Source organism: Strix aluco, chromosome 9 (genome assembly GCF_031877795.1).
Source record: "Strix aluco isolate bStrAlu1 chromosome 9, bStrAlu1.hap1, whole genome shotgun sequence".
Classification (NCBI taxonomy): domain Eukaryota; kingdom Metazoa; phylum Chordata; class Aves; order Strigiformes; family Strigidae; genus Strix; species Strix aluco.
Genome location: NC_133939.1, coordinates 19697794 through 19717007, shown reverse-complemented (window position 1 = coordinate 19717007; position 19214 = coordinate 19697794). Strand labels below are relative to the sequence as shown.

The 19214-nt window shown below is 57.0% G+C and overlaps 2 protein-coding genes across 4 annotated transcripts in view; one reads left to right on the top strand and one right to left on the bottom strand.

The window, feature by feature from the left end:
- The first annotated feature begins 9084 nt into the window (after window positions 1-9084).
- On the top strand, window positions 9085-12143 carry SLC51A (solute carrier family 51 member A). Of its 2 annotated transcripts, none has more exons than XR_012624379.1 (9): window positions 9085-9567; window positions 9767-9861; window positions 10238-10392; window positions 10509-10582; window positions 10669-10827; window positions 10961-11072; window positions 11151-11338; window positions 11538-11643; window positions 11768-11792. XR_012624379.1 is itself a non-coding variant. In XM_074834562.1 (9 exons), exons 1-9 carry the CDS (start codon window positions 9533-9535, stop codon window positions 11902-11904), a joined length of 1020 nt encoding a protein of 339 aa, XP_074690663.1. In that variant the 5' UTR covers window positions 9085-9532; the 3' UTR covers window positions 11905-12143. The 2 variants fall into 2 exon arrangements, 1 of the variants encoding a protein (XP_074690663.1); XM_074834562.1 differs by having other exon boundaries at window positions 11192-11338; window positions 11768-12143.
- A 582-nt stretch (window positions 12144-12725) lies between these two features.
- The window catches only part of PCYT1A (phosphate cytidylyltransferase 1A, choline), a 25749-nt gene continuing 19260 nt past the window's right edge, over window positions 12726-19214 (bottom strand). For both annotated transcript variants that reach the window (XM_074834009.1, XM_074834008.1), the window contains 3 exons: window positions 18550-18692; window positions 17365-17553; window positions 12726-16789 (listed from right to left, as the gene is read on the bottom strand). In XM_074834009.1, coding sequence (XP_074690110.1) covers window positions 16583-16789; window positions 17365-17553; window positions 18550-18692 — 539 coding nt within the window. In that variant the 3' untranslated portion in view covers window positions 12726-16582. The remainder of the gene's footprint in view (window positions 16790-17364; window positions 17554-18549; window positions 18693-19214) is intronic.

Sequence of the window (19214 nt, the reverse complement as noted above, 5' to 3'; positions counted from 1 at the left end):
GAGCCTTTTGCAACCGGAGATTTGGCTTTGTCTTGTCTGCCTGCTGGAAGTGCCTTGTTTTAGGGCAGATTAATCTCTCACAGCAATATCTGAAAGCAAAGAGGGGGCTTTAATTGGGGTGGGATTAGAGCAGCTGGGCTGAGCAGGCAGAGCAGGAGCTTTCTCCCTACCTGCTAATTGCCCCTTATCTGCGCTGGCAGCAGCTGTGCCTGTCTGTGGCTGCCTGTGTGCCAGCTTTGTGTCAAGGGTGCCCAGGCGATGCCGTGGGCCTTGTAGGTTTGTTTATGGAGCAGAGGGTGAGATGTGGTGCTCAAACCAGGGGACCTCAGTCTGTCTGAGGCAGCCAGAGGGCTCAGGGTGCTTTCAGCACTCAGGTGCCTGGCACGGCCCTGGGGGGCTCATGCCTTTCCCTTGGGCTGTTGCGGGGTCCCAGGGGCTGAGCTGAAACCTGTGGGCTGCACTTTGCAGCCAACCTCTGCCCCTGGGCACAGGCAGGCAGCAGGCACTGAGCCAGGGGTATTGTTTACCCTGGGGCATGTGAAGCAGCTCAGCACCTCAAGGGCAAATCTCCCCAGAGTGTGTGCCTGGAGAAGGGCTATGACTCTCCCAGCTCTTGGAAACAAGAGATAAACAGCCCCATGCCTTGGCCAAATTGCTGACCTTCCTGTCCCTGTTGGTCTGCCCTGCGACAGCCTCCCACCCTGGGCAGGCACTGCCTCCCCATGTCCCCTTCCAAGGGACAGGGTGCCAAAGGCAAATGTCCATGGTGGGCCACGTGGAGGCACAACCTTGCCCATCCTCCCCTGTTTCAGCAGGCATCCTTTGGGATGCACACATGGCGGGGCTGGGCCCCTGCTGGGTGGGAAAAGCTGATTATACCATAGGGGAAAAAAAAAAAAAGTCAATTTGTATTTTTGTCTCAATGTGGTCTGAAAGTCGAAGTCTTTCCTGCAGCTAAGAAAACTCCTTGGTCAAACCAATGGAAACAACCTCTCCTGCTCCCTTCCCCACTTCCCCAGTGAAGAGTGGGCTGACTTTTAGTCATCCTTGGCCCATAACGGAAAGATCAGCAGGGATCGTTTCCAGCCTCTCCTTTAGTTCTGCTTGTCTCTGTCCACAAGAAGTGCCCTAGGAGCTGCTGAGCCTGCTGTGCCAGTGCAGGCACCTGCCCCAGCTCCCTCCTCAGCCGGGTGCAGTGTGGTTTTGTTGGGTGCAATTACCCCTCTCTGGAGAAAACACCTTTCTTTGCCTGTGTATGTTCCAGCAGCTTTTATGGCTTCCTCCAGATGTGAATTCAGAGGTTTTATTTACTACCCTGTGAAGCAAAATGGGCAAATGGGCACGTGGTGATGCGCAACTCTCTGGAGGAACTGGTGCTGCCCCAGCCCTCCCGCCCCTCCTCCTCCTCACCACTGGAGCCTTGTCCCTTCACTTCATCCCTCAGCAGGGACTTGGGGGAAGAAGTAAGATCCGGGAGAGAGGCTCAGCCAGGGCTGAGCATTGCTTTGCTGTCAGTGAGCAAGAGCTGGTGATGCTGGGCCCTTGCCATGCTCGCAGGCGTGGATGCCAGCTGGGTGGACAAAACTATATGCACCCACACGTCTATGTCTCAGATCTGGGCACACACACATGTATGTCCACACGTGCACCCGACACAGGCACCCACGTGTGTGCCCACACCTCTCCGAGCCTGTCTCTTTGCCTGCTTGCCTGCCAAAGCAAGAGGGAGCGGGCAGTGGGGCAGGAGTGCTTGCCCAGCACCCTGGCGTGGAGCCGACACCAGTGGAGGCAACAGGAGGGGAAGGGAGGTGTTTTTCTTGGTTCCCACTGAGTTGTACTTGGGATGCTTTCCACCTCCCACCTGTGATGGGAGGCAGCATCACTCAGGGACAGCCTTGACCTGCTGAAGAAGACCCATCGAGGGCCGAAGGCTTTCCCCTGGTGAGTGAGACTGCTCCCTGTGCCAGACCCACGGCTGTTGCAGGTGTCCCCATGGGTGGCCGAGGCCAGAGGATAGGTGTCATGGAGCTGGGAGGGCTCAGGGCCATCAGGGGAACAGCACCCCCCTTCCACAAACACACTGACTCTCTGCTGGCTCTCTGTGAAAATATTTGTCTGTCTGAGGCAGGGCTTTTTAAAAGCCTCAGCATTTTCACCTGCGAGCTTCTTGCAGAAGACAGACAAGTATGAAAATAAAACTCCCAACCAAAGCAAATGCCCACAGCCCACACTGTGTTTTTACCTCATCGTTCTCAAAAAGCAAACATCAGCAGCAACATGTAATATTTCAGGTGGCCATGGCAGAAAAAAGCCCCTCTGTTTTTCAAAGAAGGTGTCTTTTCATTCAGAGGTTGGCAGCAGCTCTAAGAAACTGGCGGTGTTTCACCGGGACGCCTGCTGGAAATGCAGACGTTGCCTTACAGCAGCAAAACGCTTCTTTGCATCCAAAGCCTCAGAGCGGGGAGGAAGCGGCGCCCGAGGGTGCTGGCTGCGGTATTTCCGCAGGATCCCCCCAGCCAGGTTGGGGACTGCCGGCCGTTTGTTTGTGCCCTTTGAAGGAGACAAAGCTCCCGCCACGCTGAGCCCCACGGCTTGGTTTCTTCCGCTCTGGCTGCGTGCGGCACCGGGGGATGTGGGGCTGCTGGGAGGAAAAGCAAACAGAAAGGAGGCCAGAAGGGCTGGGCAGAAGACGGGGGTGTTATCAGGTGCCCCATCTGCAAGCCTCTGTTCAAAAGGGAGGAGAGGGCTGGAGCCATCAAAGCTGCTCCGATGGCCTCGGTCCAGATGGGAGAAGGGTTTCATCCAGCTTCTGCCGGGCTTCTTCCCTCTCACAGTGGGCTCCCCTTCCTCCCACACCAGGAATAAGCCCCAGCATCCTCCCCCTCCTCCAGCAGGGAGACAGACCTTTGGGGTGACAATAGTGGATGCTGGGACTGCGAAGGGCAGCACCCTGCCCTGGGCATCCCCTTCGGTCACTGCTGGGGCCAGGGGGACCCTTGGGCAGCAGCAGCAGGGCCTGGGAGCACTGGTTTGGAAGCGTGAGTGAGGCTACAGCTCGGGCAATAAGCAAGCCCATAAGAACGAGCTGTTCCCCTCTTGAGGGCATACCCATCCCAGCTCACTGCAATTTAAATACACTATGCAAGATCCTATATAGTATATAAACTCATGTATGTATTTATAGATGCATGTGTATACATTATGTATGGCTTTTCCATGATTATATGGTCAGTCTCAGCAGTTTTGGGAAGAGGCATTTTGCTGACATGAATTGCACAGTTGGGCTGCCAAGGGCCTGCAAGCAGATTCCTGGGGAGGGGGCAGGAGGGTCCCTGGGGGTGTCACCAGGGCTGTGCCCAGGAGCCAGCCCCACGGCAACAGCTAGGCAGCGTTTGTGAGAGCCAGAGCTGGTGGGGTGTGAGGCACGGGGGGATTCTGCTCACACACCCTGTGCACTACTTCTGCCTCCCGAAAGGGCGAGGGAGGGGATGATGAGACATCCGGGGGATGGCTTTTCCGTGAAGTGACATGCTGCTCTGGTTAGTGAGAATCCCCTGTTCTCCCCTGCACTCTCCCCCTGGGGGGGAATAGGTGACACAGCCCTCACCAGGGGTGACACCCTCAGCATGCTGCACACCTCTGGTATCACCCCACCATCGCTGCCCCACAGCCAATGCGCTGGTGTGTCCCATTGCCTGTGGCCGGGAAGGGGGCTTGCAGCTGGTGTCTCTGGCAGGAATGATCCTTACCACCTCATGCTGGAAGGTTTTTCCTGCCCAGGCAGGGAGACTGAGGCCAGCAGGACTCCTACCCCACTGAGCCCCTCTGAGGCTGGTATTTCTCCCATGACCATGAGGCAGAGGCTGGAGGCAGCTGTCTGGCTCCGAGAGCAGTGTGTCCCCATCTGAAATGCCAGCTTGGTCTCCCCCCTGGGCATTGAAACGATGAGAGACTGAATCCTCCTGCCCTGGTGCCACACAGCTCTTGCCCCATTTTACAGATGGGGAAACTGAGGCGCGGTGGGGTCCTTGGCCTTGCCTCACAGCAAGGATGTGATGCAGGCCTGTGGGCTTGCAGGACACTGGGAGCTGTTTTCCAGTGGCAGAGGGACTGCTTTTTGCTGACAAGAGGAGTATTTTTGGGGGGCTATTGCTCTGCAGGGGGTCCACACCTTGTGCTACCATGGCTGTGCTCTCGGGGGAGCCAGGGTACCTTCCTCTGCCCAGAGGAGGGGACCCACAGGGGCCTGGTGTCTCATACCCCTGCAGTAGCCCCCCTACCCTCCTCGCTCACTGCTCCCTCCTGGCCTTATCTCCCAGGGACGGCAGCTCCTGCCCCACCGGCTGCCTTTCTGGAGCAATCAGTGGGGAGCACACGGGTCTTATCTGTGGGCCAGCCGCAGTCAGGGATCCTTGCCATCCCTATCAGCAGGGCGGCTCCAGACCTGGGGCCGAGGGGAGCCGGCCCCATCCCAGCTGTGCTGGGGCCAGGGCTGGGGGCATTGCCACGGCCCCAGGCTGACCATTGCAGGGGGATGCTCGAGGGGCCCAGGACCTCTCTCCAGGCTTGTGGCGAGCATGACGCTGCCGGATTTGCAGGGGTCCAGCCGAGGCTGTCGTGCTGGGCGGTTGTGGGTTGTGGGCATGTGAAGGCGGATGGCGGGAGCAGCCTTGCGTGACTGCCAGCAGGATCTGGCCCCACCATCCACTTCCACCAAACTCTCAGCAGTGGTTTCCTCACCAGGGTGATGCTTGCAGGGGCCAGGGGGGCCAGACAGGGCCAGCGCCCTGGGAAAGGCTTTCCTGTCCCTTTCACAAGTCTGGTTGACCTCCACGTTTTATTTGTTTCTCTTGAGTCGCGCCCACTCTCCTGCTTCCAGCGGCTCAGTGGGGTGCTGCCGGGACACCGGCGGGGTGGGGATGCCGCCTCTGCCCTAAACCCCTGGGGTGGGGGGTACCAGGGTCATCTGTGGTCATGCAGAGAGTGGTTATCCCTATGACAAGGTGCCCGTGAGGTGGGTGCCAGGCATCCCCCCGTGCCACGGGATCCCATTGCTCTTGGGGTGCTGGTCCTGCCTGGCACAGGGACTGGGCAGGGTGAGGGATGTCCCTTGGGAGAAGGAGTGTCCTGGCCGCTCTGTCCCACTGAGCAGGGTCTGTCTCTCTGTGTCCTGGGACAGCAGTGACCATGGATCAAAAGCTTGGGGTAAAGATCTTTATTGTCCGCTTGTCCAGCTGGACCACAGCCTGAGCTGGGCATGAGGTTCTCACTCCTCGGCATCCCTGACGTCTGCCTTAGCCCCAGGCTCTGGGTGGGAGAGGAGAGCGTGGGGAGGAATGCTTTTTGGCCTCCTACTAGCTCCTACGAGGGCTTTGAATAACTATTTTCCTTCCCCGCCATGTCCTGGCCATGGGGAAGCTAGTGATGGTTGGCTGGGAGCCCGCCATGCCCGACGGGATTGGCCCCTCCATCCATAACCACTGGGAATTAGAGAAGGGTGGAAAACTGTCTAAAACCCCATGCAAATATTTGCATTTCGAGAGCTTTTCCAAGTATTGGGGAATGTGGACAGAGCAGCAGCGTGGGTGATGCAAACATGCTGATACACTTGGCTTTTTTTGGGGGGCAGGATTTCAGTGGTCAGCTTTGCTTAAACTAAAAAAGTTAACCAAGGAAACGGGGAGATTTGCCAGTGGTGCCACTGGCCCCTCCACCAGCTCCTTGGGGCAAAACAGCGGCCTCGATGTCAAGGGGATCCTGAGCCTTCAAACCACCCCTGGCCTGAGATGGTGGGTGTGTGGCTCCCATCTCGGTGCTCCATTTTCCTTCTCTGCTGAAGGGGTTTTTGGCAGAAAAGGGGCTCCCTGTGACTGGTGATGCTCTGCCCTGGAGCATTCCGGGGCTCTGGGGCTGAGGTCGAGCTGGTGGGCCTTGCCCAGGCCTTGTGTGACCCCCCCATCCTACCGATGCAAGGGGATGCTCACCTGTCGTTGGCTCCTGCCCATACTGCCAGCTTTTGGCTCTGGTAACAGCCTATGTGGGGAGGGGTGACTGGGGAAGAAGGGTGGTTACAGACCCTGGTCACCCCAGGACTGCCCATCCCAAGCGTGGATGGGAGCTGGAATAAGGGGAGAAGTTGGGGGGAGCCCGGGCTACCCCATCCTGCTGCATTTCCCCTCTCCACACCCATCTCTGCCAGCTCCTGAGGCAGGTCGGAGCAAGCAAGTCACAGGCACGTCCCATCCTGCCAGCGCAGGAAGGGCTCAGGGCCATAGGCTGCAGGGGCGAGAGCCCTCCGTGTCCCCGGGGGCAGCTCTGGGGTGGTGACACCCAGCCCCACAACACATGGTCCACAACAGAACAGTGTGACAGACATGTCCTGGCCCCCGCGGGGTGGGACGGGGGGGGTTTGGGCACGATGATGGGGCTGGGGGCTCGGTGCAGGTGGAGGTGGGCCAGTGCTGCTGGGTGTCACCAGTGCATCCAGCACCAAGAGAGGGTGGAGAGGAGGGTGTGTGCAGCGACAGAGCCCCCCGTGTGTGCGTGTGCACACATGGTGGGACCAACTCATGCAGAGCACTGGTATGTGGGGCTGCCCCCCTGTTCTGGGCTTGGGGTCCAGCCATGTCCTGCATCCCCCTCCCGGGCTGTGGGATGCTCCGTGCCCCACAGTTGTACCTGGCACCTTGGGGTGTGCTATGCTCAGGGGATGCAGGGCTCCCAGGGCTCAGTCAGGCTCAGGTAGGGAGCGGTGAGGAGGATCATCATGATGCTGGAACAGTGAGTCAGGGACAAACAGCCATGGGTGCGCTGGGCAAGGGGACCACCGTGAGCCCCCGTGCAGTGGGCACCCATGGGTGGTGCTGGCCCCGGGGCTACATGCAGGCAGGGGAATAGGCTCCTGCACATGACAGCCTGGGCGGTGCAGCACTTGTGCGTGCGTGCCGGGGCAGGACTCTGCCTCCCCAGGCCAAGGATACCTGCAGATTATCGCCTTGGTGATGGACCACAGCAGGACAAGCACCAGGTAGATGAGTCAGGACAGCAGAACCACCATGACATAGCCCGTGGAGACTGTCACGAAGAGGCAGATGCAGCAGATGTCGTAGGAGCTGACGTGTTTCTTCAGCCGTAGGCTATGCTGGTGAAACTGGTGTGGCACAGGAGTGATAATCAGGGGGGCCCCATAGGTCCCATGCACCCCACGGGGCTGCGAGCACCCAGGGCTGTGGCCGCCCTCTGCACAGCGCTGCACGCAGGGGCTGCGTGTGCGTGGGGGTGCGTGCTTGTGCAAGGTGGGGGTGAGCGTGTCTGTGTGTGCAAAGGGCGTGCAAGGGGTGTCGGAGTGCACAGGGCTGGGTGTGCAGCATGCAGGATGTACAGACAGGGATATAGGGTGCAACATGGAGAGCTGTGTGTGCCGGGCACAATGTACAGAGCCAGATGTAGGGCAAGGTGTGTAGGGGCGGCAGGGAGTAGGGCTGGGTGTGCAAGGCGTAAGGTATTGGGATGGGTGTATATGGGGTGCAGTGTGTAGGGCTGAGTGTGCAAGATACAGATGGGGTTTACGGGGTGCAGCGTGCCACACTAGGTGTGGGGGCACAGTATATGGGGCAGGATGTGGGGGCGTATACAGTGTGTAGGAACAGGGGTACAGGGCTTGGTCAATGGGGCTGAGGGGTGGGGTGGGTAGGGCTGGGTGTGCGCGGCACCTTGGACACGTGCAGAGCCCCCGGGCTCCCGGGGCACCCCGCGTCCCTCACCTCCACAGAGCCGTTGCAGAGGGGGCAGCGGAGGACGTGTGGCCAGCTGTGACAGTGGCACCTGTGCCGGCAGTGCCATCTCGCTGTGCTGCAGAGCTGCTGCTTCAGCCTCTCCCCACAGGCCACTGCTGCCAGAGATGTGGGGAGACTGTGTCCCCCCGGGCCAGGGCCAGCCCCTGGGGCCACCCTGCCATGGAGCAGCCCTGGCTCTGCTGTCACCCTACCTAGCTGGAGGAGCTCCAGGTCGACTACACTGAGCAGGACCAAGCTGGAGAGATCCAGGAGGAAGAGGAGAGTGGTGGAGCTGGGGACCAGCATCGTGATGTGCAGAACCAGCCAGACCTGCAAGAGGGGGTACAGAGACGATGGGGCCGGGGTCAGGCTCTGGGGCTGCTGTGGGCAAGGCAGAGAGCAGGAAGAGAACCTTGGGGTGCTCAGCCCCAGGGGCTGCTGGAGCTGGGGGGTGGCAGGTTGAGGCTGTTTGAGCTGATGCCTGAACGTCTGGAGGACACTGGTGTGAAACAGCAGCTCTGCTGCCCCATGTCCCCAGGGATGGGGCTCGGCCCATGGCTATGGGGTGACTTACAGGAAGGAGACCAGCCAGCTCAGGTAGATGCGGGTGCTGAAATGAAGAGGGATGAGAAGCTCCATGGGGGGCGGGGCAGTTGCAGGGCCCTGGCCTCGCAGGATGGATGGCACCCTGCTCCCACGGCAGCCACAGCGAAACAAATCCCCCATTCCATTCCCATGGCAACCACGGCATTCCCCCTCCTCCCCCCCATCCCATTCCCACAGCGACTGCAGCATCCACCCCCCTCCCCGCATCGCATTCCCATGACACCTGCAGCACCCTCTCCCACTGTAGGGTGCAGGGGACCTGTCTGGGGTGCTGGTGACATCTGGCTTCACCGGAGGGACAAAGGGCAGGGGCTTGAAGGTCCCTGGGGACCCAGTACAAACGAGCGCTCATTTTCCTTGGGGTGCTGGGAGAACACCAGGAGCCGTAGGTACCCCTGGGACCCCTGGGAATGCTGGGATCCATCTAGGACAAGGATAGTCTGCTTCCCATGCCTAACACCCCAGCGCCCCACTCAGTGTTCCCCCTCCAGCCCGCTGTCCCCCTCCCCAGGCCTGGGCTCTGCTTCCATCCCAAGAGGCCAGGGCGCTGAGCCGGGGTGCTGAGCGCTGGGACAGCCCTGCCCTCTAGTGACATGGGAGCTGCTCTCAGCAGGGTTTAGTGGGAGCTGAGCCTCTGCAAACTCCTCACAGGGCCTGCGGAGCCGTGCAGGGTCTGGCAGGCTTCCCACAGCCCTGCAGCATCACCTCACACCCGGCCACTGCTGTTGCTGAGGGCACACCAGGATGCGTCCCGGACCCTCCGTGGCACTGTGGGGACCCCTGGTGCCACAAGTCCATCTCCAGGCTGCCCGGGCAGCGTCACCCCAGCACAGGTGCCCTGCTCCCCAAACTCTGGGGACATGCAGGCGCGGGTGATAACCACCTCCCCCAGCACCCCGGGTCAATAACCGGGCGGCCAAGGCACTTGGTGAGGCCGGGACGGGGTGGGGTCACGCCAATGGGCACCCGCAGCAGTGGGAAAGGGAGGGGAGCACTGGAGGCTGCTGGTTAAACCGGAACGAGGCGCGACGGCCTCCGCACGGTCCCTGCCCTGGGGACTCTGACCCCGTGGGCCAGCAACGGGAGCTGAGGCAAGTGGTGCCAAGCAGCCCTGCAGCCGCTGGGACAGAGCTGGGGAGGAGCAGAGCAGAATGGACCCCACCATGGAGCTGGCAGAGGACCCCAGGTGAGTGGTGGGGACCCCCATGCTGCTTTGCAGCCAGGCAAATCCAACTTTTTGGAGCAGGACTTTGGGTTATTCTCTCTGTAAAGGGAGGCGCTTGGGGGTGAGGCGAGCCAGCCAGGGGGTACCCCAGGGACCCCGTGGGGCTGGGTGCCCCCGTGTCCCTGCCAGCCCTGCACAGCACTCACTGCTTTCTCTGCAGGTTCTCCCGCCCGTTGGTGGAGATGCTGATCAGGAACTTCAGTGTGCCAGCAGCCTGCTTCGCCCTGCCTCCCACCTCCCGGCAGCTGCTGCAGCGTAGGTGGGGGGACTGGGTGGGGGGGACCATCCTCATGCCCCTGGTGGGAGCAGGACAGGGATGAAGTAGGTGGGGTGGCTGTGGTGGGTGCAGGCAGGGAGCAGTCCCGAGGAAGGGGGAGGCAGTGGGGTGCTGCTGGGGTCTCAGCCTGCCAGCCCACAGCCCTGCCTGCAGGGATGGGGGTGGCCCAGGGAGGGCCAGCACTGGGGCAGGTGACATGGGACATAGGAGCAGCGGGGCAGAAGCATCAGCTCTGGCACAGCCAGACGTGCTCCCAAAGCTGTGGAGTGGTGAGTCAGGTGGAAGCTCCCTGCCCATGGTGGCCCCAGGGAGGAGAAAATGGGGTGGAGCTGCCTTCTCACCCCTCCCTGGCAGAGCTGGACATGGCCCAACTCGCCATCATGGGCCTTGCCACCATCATGACGCTGCTGTCAGTCGCGATCTTCATAGAAGAAGCTTTCTACCTCACCCGCAAGATCCGCTGTCCCATCAAGATGAAGACCCTCTGCTGGAGCAGCTCAGCCCCAACGGTGAGCTGGGGTGTGGGGGTGGTGGGGGGCATCACCCCGAGAGGCCAGGGCTACCCGAGGGGTGCCAGCCCCCAGGAGGGGTGAGCGGCAGTGTGTCAAGGTCACGCTTCCCCCAGGTCGTGTCCGTGGTCAGCTGCTTTGGGCTGTGGATCCCGCGCTCCATGATGGTGGTGGAGATGGCTACCACGACGTGAGTATCACCCCCGCCAGGGCAGGGGCACGGGAGAGCCCACGGGGCCTGACCTGCCTTCCCGCTCCTCCTCCTCCCCCCCCCAGGTACTTTGCCATCTGCTTCTACCTCCTGATGCTGGTCATGGTGGAGGGCTTCGGGGGGAAGGAGGCAGTGCTTAGCACCCTGAAGGACGTGCCCATGGTGATCAGCACTGGGCCCTGCTGCTGCTGCTGCCCCTGCCTGCCCCGGATCACCATGAGCAGGTGAGGGAGAGCTGGGGTAACCCCCTGCCCCTGAGCAGGGCTTTCACCCCCTTCTTTTGCTGGGGTGGAAGCGAAGTCCCTGGGAAGGGGCTTGGGGACCTCAGGGTGCTACCGGACTCTCTTTCTGTGCCAGGAGAAAGCTTCAACTGCTGATTCTGGGGACTTTCCAGTACGCCTTCTGCAGGGTGGTTGCCGTCTTCCTGGGACTGGTCCTGGCCACTGACGGGAACTACAACCCTGCTGACGTGAGTGCCAGGGCATGGGGATGGGCAGGGTGACGTCCCGGATGGGGAGCCTCCACCAGCCCTCACCTTGCTCAGCAGCTTTGTCAGCCCAGGTGCATTTTCTGCATGTCCCTGCCCAGATCTCTGAGCAGAGCGTGGCCCTCTGGATCAACACCGTGGTCGGTGCCTCCACCCTCTTTGGGCTGTGGGCCCTGGGAATCCTTTTCCGGCAGGCCCGGCTGCACCTCACCGAGCAGAACATTGCGGCCAAGTTCTTCTGCTTCCAGGTGAGCCCCCGTCCTGCCCGGCTCCCCGCTAGCTGAGGGGCTCCTCTGGCACGAACGGGACGAGACGGTGCAGGGAGAGATGGCAGGGCAGAGCTACCAGTGGGCAAGAGCCAGGTCCGGCTGCGGGAGCGCAGGGAAGGTGAAGGGCAGGAGCCTGGCAGCAGCGCGGCCCCACCACCTCAGGTGTTGGTGGTTGCAGGTCCTCCTCCTCCTGACGGCACTGCAGCCCGCCATCTTCAGCATCCTGGCCAACAACGGCAACATCGCCTGCTCGCCGCCCTTCTCCTCCAAGGCCAGGTCGCAGCGTAAGTCAGGAGATGGGGGAGCAGTGTTGCGTGCTCCCGGCCGAGCCCCTCCATCGCGTGGCGGGGTGTGGGGAATGGGTGTGGTGGATGAAGGTGGCTTCAAATGACCCTTCTCCTCTTCCAGAGATGAACGTGCAGCTGTTGATCCCGCAAACCTTCATCTTGGCAGTGGTGACGCGGATGTACTACCGCAAGCAGGATGACAAGCCGGGCTACCAGCCCGCCAGCTTTGCACCTGCAGGAACTGATGTCAAGGCATGAGTGGGAGGGAGCAACCGGGGTGCCAAGGGGCAGAGTGAGGTGAGGGGCTGGTCTGCCCTGTACAACCAACTCCTCCTCCAGCCCTGGGGAGCTGCCGGCAGCAGAGGGGGAAAGGGCATCTCGGCATGGGGTGAAAGGGTCTGGAACCTGAAAGCCACAAGCCCAAGGGATCCGTGAATCCGCCTCCAGCCCAGGGGGCTCTTGTCTGGCACTGAATAAAGAGAAATTTGTACTCGAGACTCGTGTTGGTGACTGGGCCCAGATCATCTCCTGCCCAAGCTGGGCGGGAGATGACTCCACACAGAGGGAGGAGGATGGAGCCCAGACCAGCACAGCCACGGCCCAGGGCTGTCACAGGGTGCCCAACACCCAGCCACGACACTGACCTCTGGGTGCTGGCGGGGGTATGACAGCCAAGGAAATGCCAGGGCAGTGGCATTTTCTCCTGAGACCTCTGGATAGGTCTGGCTGTCCCTCGGGCACGTCCTCCACAGCAGTGGCTGCTCCCAAGAGCACAGTGAGAGCATCCATACCTGCCAGCCTGGGGTCAGGCAAAGGCAGGAGCCCTGAAGCACCTTCGTAACACAATTAGTTAATGCTGCCTTATCCAGCCTTGCCCAGGATCTGCTCCGGTAGCAGGATCTGCTCTATGCTTACAACAGACATCAAGAGCAATGATGACTTGCAGAAACCACTGGGTAATCTTTTAACCCCCTCTGAAGCATCTTCTCACTCAAATCACTACTAAGGTGGCAGGTGAGGAGACCACGATGTGGAGCTGGCCGTGCTAGGACAGCAGAAGGGATCTGGCACACACTGAGTAAAATGACTTTGCATTTATTTGGCTAAACATAAAAGCCAAAACCCCAACTCCAGAACAAGCGAGTAAGACACACGGTGTGCACACAGGCCCATACAGAGAAACCAGCACAGCAAACACTGACCGTGAAGGGCCAGCTCGAAGCAGCCGCTGCTGCGGGGCCGGAGGTGATGGCAGGACTGGGGGACGCAGCGTGGCTGGAGATGGGCAGCAGATGCCAGATCATCAGTGCTCAGACCACAGCCTGCTGCCAGGCACCACCGAAGCTTCCCCTGACCTGCACCCTGATGCCCTCCCACCATAATACCTCTGTCCAGTGCGACGTGTCGGGGAAGCAAAGAGTCAGCCGAAACTCCCAACCTTCATTTATTTAATTGATTCATTTTGGGGAAAAAGCAAGTGTTCTGTCCCATGGAGGGGGCAAAAATGTGACTCAGAGCTTTTTGCAGGTAGCTGTGTTCAAAGTGAAACTGCTCAGCTGGAAGATGCACTGGTGATTCGTTATGAGATTGCTAAATTTGATAGAGTCCTGGCAACAGCACATGGCCAGTACCAACATGGCTTTCTAGGCACCAGCAGAAGCGCTGGGCCCCAGCAATCTCATAGTTTTGCCAAGAAGCAACACCCAGGCAAGCAGCAAAATATGGGACTTGTCTGTCCCCATCAGACAACCAGACCCAGCTCCCTACCTGCAGCAGGCAGGAAACCCAAACCTCTACACCAGGGATCACTTGGCAGCGAGAAGCCCACCCTGGGGGCAGGGGGCAAGACGCAGGGTCAGTCCCACCAGTCACTGCTACTGCCAAGCATATTCACTGCTCCAGCACCTGCCTCTGGTTACAAGAACTGGACCACACAATAAAGTCCCAACGCTCTATAAAAATCCTCAAAATCATGTCAGTGCAGGTGTATGCCGCAATTTTCTCAAGAGATTAAAGATGTTGTCCTACAGCTCTAAGCAATATGCTGTTAAAGTGCCATGCTCTCCACATCTTGCTTTTACCAGCATCCTTGGCACCTTTCAGCTTTGCCCTGCTGCTGCTCTTCTCTGCCATCAGAAAATCCTCTCCCAGGGTCTTGCTGCTGGTGCCAGCAGCCTCACACCCCAGATCTAGAGAGGAACTGAGGTAGGGCTGTCACACAGGAGTTGACGCCTCTAGATTTAGCAGCATCAAACTCCACATGTGCTAGTGAAGTTTTATTTTTCCACTCTATCTCTTACTTCATGCTTAATTCAAGCATGTCTCTTCCAGATGCTTCTTTTGAGGAGTGTGGGATGGGCTAGGGGTGTGCAGGACAGCTCTGAAGCAGCAGCACTGGGTAAATCTGCAAGTAACAAGATGTTCCTGGAGGATTTGGCTCACGTGTTTTGCCCAAAGATCAAGCTCTGTGCTATTCCTGATAGCACAGGGCAGTGCTGGAGATGAGGCCGGTCCAGCAATCCAGGAGAAAACAAAAAACCAAATTAAAAGAAAAAAGGCTAGTCTGGGATTCGAGTGTCCAATTTAATTTAAGTGCAAGGAGGAAGCAGGGATTATTGGTTACAAGGAACAGCTGTTATTCCAAGCTACATGTAAAACCACGGCTGGCTTCTTACCAAGCACCCTAGGTTTTGCAGAGACACCAACATGTTAAGGTCTCTGCAGAATAAACCACCATCCAAAACACCATTGTTATCCAAATTTACAGAACGCTGTTGCATAACTTGTGTTTAAAATAGTAAGGCTCTAAAGCGGCCTGGCCTTCGTGATCCGGCTTGGGAAAGAAACGCAACACCCATACTGAGGGAAGGGTGAGGAAGGGAAGGTGGGGAAGATGAGGGAAGAGAGAACGTGGGTGATATAAAGTAAGTGCTCTACCACTCACAAACCAGGGGATTAACAACTGGCTTGTATTAAGTGACCATTATTTGCCCCTTACAGCTTAAAATCCATAGCAGCCAGCCATGCTCCCAGAGCCATGCACGTCCCTGCTGAGAGAGGTCCAAGCGGCAGATGAAGAATTCCCCAAAATACCCTTTCTCATATCAACTCTGGCTTCAACAGAAGCACAGAGTCTCTGTCAAGCCCTTTGGGCAGCGTGACAAAGGATCAGCAAGATAAAAGCTGGAAAGAAGCAGCAGCCTGCTCCTACCACAGGGCCCCTGCGTCCCCTGGAAGCATCGCACTGTGCAGAGCCTGTGGCAGCACTTGATGATTTGCCTCCTTGCACCTGCTGCCCCCCGAGCCATGCATCCCGGTCTGAAGACCTCCCCACAGTATTGGTGACCGGCCCCGAGCCGTCCTCTGCTCCCAGTATCGCAGGATACAGGCAACTCAGTCCAGCAGCTCAACCCAGAGACAACAGATATCACAGGCAAATCCAAACAGAAAAGCAAGCGGGAGCTTCACAGCTACGCGACAGCAAGTCCAGTCCCTCCAGCGCTGGCTACAGAACAGAGTGCAGGGAGCTGCTCTATGCACAGGCATGCAGCATGGGGAGGGCAACTGCCTGCGGGGAGCCGCAGGCCACAAAGCTCAGTGTTTATTACAGACACGACAACAGGCACAACTTGGACCGTGGTTTCAAACGAGCAGATTACATGTTTAAAATCTTAAAAAGCTGCAGCGCTCTCTGATGCTCTTTCTGGCCTGCCTCAAGGAGTGGAGTAAGCAGGCACCAATTTGTGCATTTATTGAGCAAGCCAGGCAACTGTCACATGGGACCAGGACCCTTCACTGGGGTAAAACATGCCCTTCATCTGTCCAGCTGCACACACCAGCACGGACAGCAAACTGAGTGTACAAATTCATGTTTTGTCCTTATAGCAGCAATTTCATGGCACCAGTGTAAAGGACTGCTCCAGCCCTTAGAGCACAGCAACTGAAACACAAACACAACACAGTGTTGAGGGGCCATTTGGACAGACAGTAAAACTGATTACACACCAGATACTGGGACAAGGAACTTCTCAAAGGAGTAGACACATTCATTTCCTACCTGGGTGCTCACACACCCAAGGAAATGCACAGACAGCAAGTGCCCCAAAGCAAAGATTCATTCTCTTCTCTCCAACAGCAACTGAGGGCTGAAGTTTAGCTCAAGATTTAGCAGTCTTGTTAAGATTAGCTGGAAAGACCTTTCCCCGGCAGCCCCCGTACAACTTGGAGCCGCGAATGCTGCGTGCTTTTGGGGTTTGTGACTCCATGGTGCTGAGAGTTCTTCCAGGGTGTAACTCCTGCGTGCTAAGCTGGTAGCCCCCCACCCAGCACGTCCTCACTGCGACACGCTGGGAAGCTCAGCTAAGAGGTGCGCGAGCCACTACAGGGTCTGCTGGATAGATTCCTATCGGCTCCAGCGCAGCAGAGATGTCTCTATTTCCTAGAAGCCTCTTCCTGCGTGCTCTCGAGGTCACGCTGGTCGAGGAACCGAGGGGTCTTTCATTTGGCAGTGGCACGGATACTGCCTGGGGGTGGGGGGAATAAGACAGAAGAGCTGAAGGAAAGAAGAGACAGATGGGTCTTCCCACTCTCCCTCTTGCCTGGAGGTTTAACAAGGGAAAAGAAACCAAAAGAAAAGCTACGCTTGAGTGCTGTTCTTTGCGCTTTAAAAGAGTATTTTCTTAAAATATAAAAACCATCTTCCCCCTGGAAACCACTAGAACGTAAACAATAAAAAGGGGATTTGGGGAGGAGAAGGGAGAGGAGGTCTGAATGTGCTTCCAGGCAGCAGCCCTTGCTAAGAGCAACGGGTGCCTCCAAGGCCCTGTGCTCACCGTCAGCCCTGTTCCTATGGCTCTCTTGCTCATTTAGAGTTCCCCAGTGGGTCCGGACTTAGGATTTGGCGATTAGCGGTTCGCAGTAAATCCCAGCTGGTAGCTTAATCCTCTTCATCCTCACTGATGTCATAGGTGACTGCAGACTCGTTCCTGGAGCGGTTGGCCGGTGAGGAAGGAGGAGTCTTGGTTGAAAAAGGCCAGCGGAAGGAGGGAGACGGGGAGCGGTCGTGCGTGGGGCTACTGCTGGGACTCTGCTTCGGGCTGATGGCCTGCAGCATCCGGCCCTTGCCCTCCTTCAGCATGTGTTTCTAGCGATGGAACCAGGAAGACAGTTAGCATGGCTCAAACAGGGATGGAAATGGATTTGTGTAGCAATTTGGGTTGTTGTGTCCCTTCAATGCTTCATGCAATGTAAGAGCAAGAAAAGCCCAAGCATTGCTCTAGGCTTTGGAAACTACACACAGTGTAATCATCACCCATTTTCAAGCATTTCTAACATAAAGTGCCTGTGGTATTTATCCGGCAGTGCAGGAGAGCCTGGCAAAAACAAGTAGCTTCAGACTCATCGCAGGCCAGTAACAAAGTGACCGCCAACCTCTTGGCTGCTCAGTGGCCTGCAGGACACAAGCTGTTTACAGTCCAGCTTGTGGGACATGGGAACTTTTCATGCTACAACAGTAACTGGCATTATCCAGCTGGCAAGGCTGATGGCTCCCTGTAAACAGGCTGCCCAAGCCTGGGACTTGTCTGGAGACTGGCAGCACATCGAGCACTGCAACAAACCATAAACCTTTGCTCTGCAGACTGCGGGCTCCAGAAGCCCTACGATGAATGCCGAGCTCTCTGAAATCCCCTTTCCCCTTTGCCCACAGTGGCTCCTTACCAATGCGCCTTCTGGGCCAAACATCTCCAGGAAATTGCCGATGAACTCCCGGGACTTCTCTTCCCACTTCTGAATGAGATCAATACTCTTCTCTTCCACTTTCTGGACAAATTCCTTTGACTTCTCCTCTACATCCTTCACCCTCTTTTTCACCTTATCCACACGCTCCTGGAGGTGGTATTTCTTCTCCTGTACAGTAAGCGGTGGATCAGAACACAGCTCACCAGATCTGAGTGGCGACCACCTCTGCTCTGTGTTATTACACTGAACTGCTGCTTAAGACTCAGCATCTCCATTAGTCTTGTGACACTTCTCCTTCACTTCAGTGCCACTTCTTCCCTAGACTAAATGGCAGACAGAGTGGGGCCGTGAGATGCTTTGTAGCAGGCACTGGCACAGTACACAGAGCGAGACTACACCCAGAGATAAGCACTATCTAGTAGGAGTGCATGAAAGAGGGAAATATTTATATAATATACAGATTAGATTTGAGTGACCTGCTGTAGATCACTTTGCGTATCACGATAGCACAAGTCTTTTTGCTGAGTGTTTTTAAACAGAGGCAGATTACATGCCAAAGAGAGGCCAAGCAGAGTATCCGAGTGATTAAAAGAAGTTTACTTCCAGCATCATAAGTGCCTTCTGCCACGTATTCTGCTTGTGGGCTAGAGCTGCTCAGCACAGGATCAGAGCATGTCCTTTTCTCCTACCCAAGCACTGCTGCTTCTGCAGCTCCAGAAAGGTAATAGTACAGTGAGAACAGGATCAGATTTTATTCTAACAAAAACTCTACCTTAAGAAGGTGGCTGAGGGAAGAGGAGAGAGATGACACATTGCAGTAGCTGCCAAGACCAACCCACACTTCATTCAATTCAAGAAAACACACATTTCACCACACACCCTGTCTCCAGCTCTTTCAACGGGTAAAATGTCACCAAGACATTTCTGACAATGGAGCAGTGTTAGCAAAACTCCATTTCCTCTGGGTGGGTCCCAGAGGCAGTTTCAGGGGTGGAAGAAGTCTAATTTCTACTCCAAGGACACTGGTTTGGTGCAGCTGATTAGCTCTGCAGACTGGCCTTTTATTGGCATATGGCAGGACTGTGCTACCGCTAGACAAGACCACATCTCCACACTCTAAGATTCTGCTTCAGGCAGCTTGTGGTGAGACACACTTCAACTCACGTTTATGAAGCTGACATTGAGCTCTTTAGCTGTGTAACCCCGCTGCAGGTTCCGTCTGGCATAAACATCATAGTCCCGCACGATCCGGGTGATAATATCTGATGTTGAGATCCCCTCAGTCCTCTGAGTTGGTGCGAACATGCCTAAAGTTGGGGAACAGGACCCAGGACAGCTTTAGCAAAACACAAGGCAAAAAGCTGCTGCCACCTCTATTAGAAAACAATCTCTCCTGTCAAGACCTCATTTCCTAACTGTCCTCACTCCACCATATCTTTGTCCTTGAATGTACAATACCAGGGTCCTCCTTTCTGGGACTATGAGGAAGACCTAAGGAAGATCAAAACATGTCAAAACCATGTCAAAATACCATGTCTTCTCATGAAAAGCTCTTCACTTTAGCTGGTTTAAAAGACTATTGACTATAATCCACTGCATATAGAATAGCGTGGTGACAGTGAGCGGACAAGGAGTCCTACAGTTTAGTGGGTGGAAATACAACAAGCTCTGATGGCTGGGTTTGGATAGATTTAAATAAGCTGCACCCCCACTGAGTTTTACAGCAAACAGCTAAAGGAGCCACTTTGCTAAATTCATGAGATTCTCCATTTGTGAGCATCTGTAAGCCAAACTAGAGTATTATTTTCAAAATGTGGCTGTTAATCCAA

Bases quoted from the DNA above. Each gene is read 5' to 3' on its own strand.
- SLC51A (XM_074834562.1), top strand. From the start codon at position 9,533: ATGGACCCCACCATGGAGCTGGCAGAGGACCCCAG. The intron at 10,828-10,960 runs GTGAGGGAGAGC...TTTCTGTGCCAG, and splicing joins CCCCGGATCACCATGAGCAG to GAGAAAGCTTCAACTGCTGA. The intron at 11,644-11,767 runs GTAAGTCAGGAG...CTCCTCTTCCAG, and splicing joins CTCCAAGGCCAGGTCGCAGC to AGATGAACGTGCAGCTGTTG.